The sequence below is a fragment of the Crocodylus siamensis genome, chromosome 2, assembly GCF_052110815.1.
Source record: "Crocodylus siamensis isolate JL-2025a chromosome 2, ASM5211081v1, whole genome shotgun sequence".
NCBI classification, from domain to species: Eukaryota; Metazoa; Chordata; order Crocodylia; family Crocodylidae; genus Crocodylus; species Crocodylus siamensis.
The window spans coordinates 6827796-6835704 of NC_143396.1; the positions used below are offsets into that span (position 1 = coordinate 6827796).

General features: G+C 53.3%; 1 protein-coding gene across 2 annotated transcripts in view; it reads right to left on the bottom strand.

The window, feature by feature from the left end:
• The window catches only part of SLC4A11 (solute carrier family 4 member 11), a 152145-nt gene extending 145133 nt beyond the window's left edge, over positions 1-7012 (bottom strand). Inside the window, exon 1 of one of the 2 annotated variants that reach the window (XM_090035102.1) lies at positions 6884-7012. In XM_090035102.1, the coding sequence (XP_089891228.1) occupies positions 6884-6965 (82 nt within the window). In that variant the 5' untranslated portion in view covers positions 6966-7012. Of the gene's footprint in view, positions 1-4286; positions 4327-6883 lie in introns of those variants that run through there. The other variant, XM_090035104.1, reaches the window with a different exon arrangement.
• Between the last annotated feature and the right edge of the window lie 897 nt (positions 7013-7909).

The following is a 7909-nucleotide window of genomic DNA, read 5'->3' on the forward strand; positions in this document are numbered from 1 at the left end:
GAAGGAAGGACGCAAGCGGGGATGCTCAGGAGGTCTGCGTGTGCGAGGTGGGGGGTGGTACGGGGCACCAAGGCTGCGCAGGACCTCGGTGCTCCTTCCCTCGGGCGCCGGATGCGCATCTCCCAGGGTCTCCACGCAAACCGTCTGGTGCGCTTGGGCAGTAGCAGCCTTAGGGGTGGGCAAACCAAGCAACCGTCTGGGGCCCCATGCCTTAGGGGACCCCAAAATTTCACAGCAATTTTTTTTTGGGGGGGGGGGGGGGGAGTTTTTGCAAGCAAGTGGCTCTATTTGCATTTTAACACTCGACTATTTATCCAGTTCCCCCCTTACAACTTTACTAAAAACTTTGTTCTTGCTTCAACTTAGGCTTCCACGGGGTCCCAAATGACTCTCTTGCTTGGGCCCCCAACAACCCTAAGGCCACCACTGGCTTGGGCCTGTAGGGAGCCGAGCGAGCGCTGCTTGAAGATTTCGTGGTTTCACAGACATTAGGGCTGGAAGGGATCTCGGAAGATCGAGTCCAGGTGATCAGCCACGGTGCTAGGATAGCTGCCGAGGCACCAAGGCGTGCCAAAAGGAGTTGGGTTCGAGTGCTGGGACCTCTTCTGGAGGTGGGGGTTGGACCAAATCGCCTTTAAAGACCCCTTCCAAGCCTGCGATCCAAGGCACTGAGGACATCTTAGGACTGCCACCAGTTTGGCAGGCAAGAGAGACACCACCATGAAGGGGAGCTTCTTTTTGCCACGATCCTACAAAGCCCCCAGACCAGCTGGTTTAGGGCCCCCTCCCGACCCCAGCTCCCCCAATTCGCACCAGCCCACCCTGCGGTTACCCCAGACATTGTGCAGGCTCTCTGAAAAGGTACAGTAACCAAAATGCGGTCAAAGACAGACTATATTAATCGCGCAGACAGCGAGGAGGAGATGCACAGGCTGCAGGGGTGGAACAGGGCAAGCTGAGGTTAAAAAGAGGAACCGAGAAGAAAAGAGAAGTGAAGTGAAGGGTTGCGGAAGGAGGGGAGAAAAAAAAAAAAAAAAAAAAAAAATCACACAGCTGCTCATTTCCTCGTCTCTCCGGGCTTGCAAAAGGGGACATGCAATCCAGGAAACTCCTTACCGAGTTTGGAGGGTGGTGACAAAGGAAGAAAACACAATATTAAACCACAACCTGCCCTGTGCAAATGCAGCGTCTCCGCCTGGCTCTGTACCCCCGTATTCAACAGCGCCACGGCACAGATGCAAATAGATGCGACGGCACCGGAAGAGACCGACGTCTAGCTCTGCGGCAGACTGATAAGCCGGTTCTACGTTTCAAGCCATGTTAGCATTATTACGATCTTGCCTGTGAATAGTGCGAGCGCGCCTGCTTTGTGGGCAACGAGCGTTTAAAAAAAAAAAAATTCTTTAAATCAAATGTAGACGGCCCCAAATCTGTAGCAGACGACACTACTGCAACGTGAGCAAAGGAGGCAGACCTCGGCTCGCACACCTGTAAGAACAGGTGCCCTCTGCTCCTCCCGGCAGGCAGCAGCCTGGGCTGCGATCGGCGGGGACACACTCGAGTCTCCGACGCCCGACCTCCTCTACACCGCCCACACTTCCCCGTGGTCCTGTACCTCCCTGCCTTCACGTCCCCGCTGACCTTGGCGCCTCCAACAACTCTCCCACCCTCCTGCAGCGCACCGACGTCCCCACCAGCCCCTGGCTCCGACCAGCCGGCAGCAGTACGAAACCGGAGTCACCGTAGTGCGTCCAGGCCTATGAAGATGAAAGCGCTTGCCACTTGCTCTGCACGCGTGGGAAAGAGCGAGCTCGTAGGAAAGGGAGAAGACGCAGGAGGGCCCAACAAAAACGCAGACAAGGTTCGTGCCCCGCAGGCCCGATATAAAGGGGTACCCGTTAGCCGCCAGGTCTAAATAACAGACAACAGCCATCACCTAGCCCAGGCCTTGATTTCTGGAGCCTCTCCGGTAGCATCCTTCGTGCGTGCAAGCAACATGGCTATTTCACCTCTGCCTCCCTATTTACTCCCTGGTTTGGGAGAGCAGGGTAAGGATGACGGCACTTCCCCATAACCCCCAGGCCCTCCCCCCAAGCCTTCTGCCTCTTCGTGGTCCTGCTTTGCTGGACCAGTTGGTTAATCTCCAAAACAGGTCATCGCGCAGCCCGGGAACGGCTCGACGTACGTCTCATCACCAGCGCAGCTTCATTGCGTCCCTCCTGCCCAGCCCATGCCTAGGGGGGCCTTCCCCTCAGGAGCATTAACAAACCTGTTTGGAGTTGGCGGGCAACGCGACCATCTGGAGGAGCCAAAAAAGAGAGCCAGAAGGTCAAGTTTGCAGTTGCACAGCCGTGGTCACGTAGGTTTGACCTGCTGCATAAGAAAATCCTGGGAAGTCATACCTCCACCATGCATATTGGACTTGGGACCGGGACACCGCTTGTTGGACGCTTATTTAGGAGCGAAAGGCTTTCCAGAGAGGACCGATCCGCCATGACCCGTTGTTCAGCATTACAACGTTTCCGCCTCATTCCTAAAAATTGGAACTGGCTCGAGCTCCAGCGTCCGGCCATCGGATCTTGGTATAGCTTAGTCTCCTTGAGTGAAGAGCCTCCTATTAACAGTCCCATCACTTTATGGGACAAGTTCTCCCTTACCCTTGCCTTCATTCAACCTCAACAGTTGAAGTTCCTTGATGTGCTCAAAAAAAAAGGCAGAGCAGGTTTCCCCAATCCTTTTCAAGAGGCCGATGGAGGTTCAACCTTGTTTCGGATGCACCGGCAGCAGGGATGAACACAGGACTCCAAAAATACTCATTCTACCGCCCAACGCATAGGCAATGTCCACATGTCCTCCATCCCCGTCCCACCTTGTGACCTGGCTCATAGCCCGTTGTGGGGGGCTTTAGTCACAAAGCTTTGAAACTGCCCCCAATTCCCCCAGTTTCCCCCGAAAGTCTAAACAGGACGAAACGAAGCTTGGAGCGAGAGCTGGCAGGGGTGGGGACTTGACACGGTCTCTTCTTCCAGAGATAGCTGGCACACGACGGGGGAGGGCAGAAGAGGAAGGAAGGGGGATCCTGTGATTAGAAATCAGATCACAAGGGAGCAACGCCCCATGCAAATGCTTACCCATCTCGCTACCGGCCGCCGAGTCTAAAGTCCGGTCTCCAGGCCCACATTGTAATGCAGCAGGGCAAGGTGCTCTCCGCTTTACACCGAGCCGACCTCTCCTGCGCAAAGCCGCAGCACAACTTAAGGGCGGACGGGAAACTTATGTACAGCAAGGGTGTCAAAACCTGGGGTCCGGACCCCCAAGGCTAGCAGAGGGGCTAGAGCCTGCTGCTGAAATATGGGGCAGAGCTGTGGGGAATGGCATATCCAGCCTGGAGCACAGGGCGGGTTTGATACCCCCGATGTACAGCAAGCTCTGCAAAGGATGGCGACACCTCAGTGCCCCTCTCACAGGGGCATCGTCCTCCCCTGCCACCATCTTCTTACTTTAGCAATCCACAGCTTTTGATGTTGCTCTCCTAACCCACCCCCCCAAAAAACCCACCCAACTCCATCAGCTGCAATAGAGGAAGCCAGTTGCGTTTCTTTTTGTGCTGTACAGGATTTAAATTTACTGGGTTCCAATTAATTTTCACAGAGCACACACAGCTGGAAGAGGGAAATAAAAAAAACAAAAAAACAAAACAAAAAAAACAAAAAACGGTGAGCTTTGTTTTGATGGCAACAGCACTGCACAGGTGTTCCTGGCTGTATTCGCTGCAAAACCTTTATTCCTGATGAGCAAAAAGGCAGGCACGCAGCTGCGCTCCTGGAATCCAGGAGGACTTTGCAAGGCCAGAAGCGAGACAGACATTGAGCATTTTCAGCATGAAAAAGAAAAAAACAAAACAAAACAACAAAAATAACCATGGAGAGGCAACAGAAGAAACCCACCCTGCCATGGTTACAGTTTGGAGGTAGGCAGTTTGCTAAACACTGCATCATATTTTGGATTTGCTGATTATCAGAAGCTTCGCACTACATGCCCGACTCTCCTTAACTTGGTTTCAACTTGGCAGGTGGAAAAAGAAAAAGTTGATTAAAATCAGCATTGCAATCAGCTACGAAAACAGAACCGCTTTCCATGATGAGATCGCAGAGCTCTTTCAGGAGAGCTCGGCATCACGATCGTCCTCAGGTCAAACAGTGCCGCTTGGCTTCCCCGTCGCGGGATCACGAGGCGTGACCGCGTTTCCATGACCCCGCCCGACATACTTGTTCACAGTACTTTACCTATTTATTTACAGGGCAGATGACTTGGTTTCATGTGATGTGTCATCTAACGTATCGCAACAGCTTGCGTTATTCAACGTCCCATAATTACTCCGAGTGAAATCCTTTAGCAGGAAGCGAGGCGTCGAGAAGCATTCCTTCTCTCGAAAGGATTGTGGCTGAGCAGGTTGCTGCTGCGTGCGCCGGTAGCTTTTGTTGGATGGCACAGATATCTGCTGCCTTAAAGAGAGCGATGGCCAACATCCTAGAGGTCTTTTTTACCCCACCCAGGACAATGAGGAAATGACTTTTCCCCTTCATTTGCTACGCGTCTCGTATCTAAATACGACCTATAATCCAAGTGCATGAACAGCAGTGCCCCGGGGTACTCCAAGGAAGGCGCGTACTGCAATTACTGGACTTGCGGGTTATTCAAATCCACGCGCGCAGACACACAGCGACAGCTTTAGCGTCTTCAGTGCCCGAACTCGGAGCTAAGCAGATGACTGGGAAGCGAGCGATGTAGACCCTCCTGAACTAGCACCAGCAGACTATTGCACACTTGATCAAGCCATTTCGGTATGCCGCGGTTCTGAAGATGCAGTGCTTTTTTTTTTGTTGGCGCCCTGAGCAAACTATAAGTTATTATAGAGGACTCCGCGGAAAGAATAAGTTGCATAATCCTCCAAACCGGTTGCTATAAGCCGCGGCGCCAGCACTTTGCAGGTTAGTACACCACAACCCTTCCGTGCAACAGCGGCTTTCCAAATGTACTTGGAAAAGTGCAGTTGGGCTTGGCTTTTCCCACCTATACGTCAACCTAGCGTTTCTAACCGCGTTCAACTCATGGAGCCTCAGGCCTTAGTCAAGAACCAAAAATATCCCCAGTGCCAAACCTCAGGTGCAGGTGAATCTGGAGCAGGGGTGGGGATTTATTCCTGTACGACGTCATCACTAAAAAAGAAAAAAGAAGTAGCAGCTACGCAAAGGCCAGCGGTGTCGGAGACCATCAAGGCCAAGATGCGCTAGTGTAGCCAAGGCTCCCCCTTCCTCCACAAAGAAAAATGAGGCCATGCTGTACACGACCACAGGTGTACAAGGGCAGACTTTTCCACTGTTGCCCAGCTCGTCCCAATACACAGCTGTGTGCGAGACCGGGCTGCAAAAGCAGGCCGCAAGAACAGCCCAGGTGAGAAGCACAAAATAAATGCCTATTATACAGAGGGCTTTGGCTGCAGACCAGAGTATTTTATTCCAGCAGGGTCAACAGCTCCCTATGGAGGAATAGTAACTGTTCCAGCGAAGCAACAAAACAGCTCAAATCTTAAGCCAGCGAGGCACTAGTTTTACAGAAAAAAAAAAAAAACACCCTTTGGAAAAAAGAAAGCCCCAAACAACAGGCGCTGCAGCTCTTCCTGTAATCTAAAAAGGATGAGGATGAAAGCTTGGAAGACATCCAAAGTGCCATCAGATAGACATTATTCACATGCACGCTTCTGGCATCAACACTGTCTGTTTGGAAAACATCAAACTCCAGCAAAACGCCCCAAAATTAACACCCAAAACCCTTCACACCCAAGCGCCTGAGCAAGGGAGCTGGTGGATCCAAGTGAGCAATCCGGTTTCTTTTGAAAGCTGGCGTTTGGAGAGAAATGGGGCAGGTTTTAAAGAGACGCAGCAAATTTCTTACGCCGACCGGAGGGGAAAACCCCAAACCCGACAAAGAAAAAAGAAAGTTACAGGTACGTGCGAGTACCACTTCCAAAACAGCCTTGTAAACTAGGCAGCTGTGCCACCTACAGCTCCCTCGACTCCAGAGCAAAACACTTTCAGAAGATGGGAAACTCCAAATCCAGTGTTAGCTAAGCCTCATAAAAAAGGGAAAAAAGCAGCAATACAAACCCCACCGCGACTGAGGAAGTAACAGGGATCTTCCCCCCTCCCCTTGTTTGTTTAAATAAAACACAACACATAGAAACAAACTTGCACAATGTTTAAAAAGTGGGCCTGCTCGCCGGATTGCAAAAAAGTTTGGACCAAATATAGAACCCCGTTTTGAAGCGCGGCTAAAAACGAGAAGGATTTTTACACGTGCGTGCATGAACCCCCACCCCCTCTCACACACACAAGTATGCATTAAGATAACGTGTGTGCACGCGGGGGGGTTACATACAATATAAAACACACACATCTCTGTACCGTGGTACCCGCGCACTGTCCCACCCTTCCCATTTCACAAGCGAACCAGGGTTGACGAGCTGGAAGGGGTAGTGCAGTCTCCCTTCCCCGTGGCGGGAGCCAGCCGCCCCAGCCCCAGCCCCAGCCCCAGCCCCAGCCGCCCCCGCGCCGCTCGGCGGGTTTTAAACCGCCAGCGAGTGAGCGCAAGTGTGCGCGCACGTTCAGTGCCCCCACGTGCGCGCACCCCAGTGCCCCCACGTGTGCAGACACACACACACAGCGCCTCCACGTGTGCGTGTGCATCCCCACACACACACACACACTGCCCGCAGGTGCGCACACACCCACACCGAGTGCCTCCGCGCGCGCACACACACGTAGCGCGCACGCATGTCGCCCCTGACAGCGCCGCGGGAGCACTCGCGCGGGCCGGGTCTCACCGCATGGCTGGAGGTGGAAGACGCGCCTGGCCGCCATCGCCGCCGCCCCGCCGCCGCCGCCGGTCTCAGCGGCCGCCCCCATCGCGGCGCTTTAAGCGCGCGCGGCGCGAGCGCCGGGCGGCGGCGGCGGGGGGGCGGGGCGCGGCGGGGGGGGCGGGGCGCGGCGCCGCCTCCGCCCCCGCCCCCCGCGGAAGGTGCTGCAAAGACCCCGCCGAACCCGGGCTCGGCCACCGCGGGGAACCTGCAGGGGAAGGAAATCAAATTATCCGTTTCTGCAAGCTCTCACACCCTCCGTCCGGCTCAGGGAAAGCTAAAGATGGTTTAAAAATAAAAAAAAAAAAATCCCCATATTTAGGAAATTTAAAAAAAAAAAAAGTGCAAAAGTGAAGTTTATTTCCTAAACATGGGGATTTTTTTTTTTTTTTTTTTTTTTAAATGCTAGCCTCGGTTCACCCCACTCCTCCCTGCCAAGGCTTCATTAAACACTTCCCTCTTTGCTCATGAACAGGGAGATGGGGAAACCGCGCCAACCTGGGACACAGCCGCACGCTGTCCCATTCATAGCCATCACGCCACTTCTTTGGGGAGGTGCTTGCGAGGGCAGCGGGTCCGAAACTCCCCCCAGCCCGGGTCCCCTTCCGCTCTCAGCGCCAGCCGGGAGAGGCACCTTGGCCGGTCCTTTGTAGCGTCCCAGCTCCGGTTTCTCGCTGAACTCGTTTGGCGATCACCAGGATCTTGGTTGTTTGCAAAAATGGGGGCAGTGTTTGATTTGCGCCTCGCCACCGGCCTCTCTCCCTCTCTAAGACACTAGATGAGTAACTTCAGGAACGCAGAGAATAAAAGAAGTGGAAACCGACGGCAGATCGGTTTGCACAGTGTGAGCACGGTATTAAAAACAGCACAATAAAAAAATTAAAAGATGTGGGAAGGAAATTCAACACTCATCCTCTGAAGGAAAATGAAAGTTGACAGTTGAAAGCCTGGCGGGGGAAGAGATTAAGTCGTCTCAAGTATATTTTGAAGACC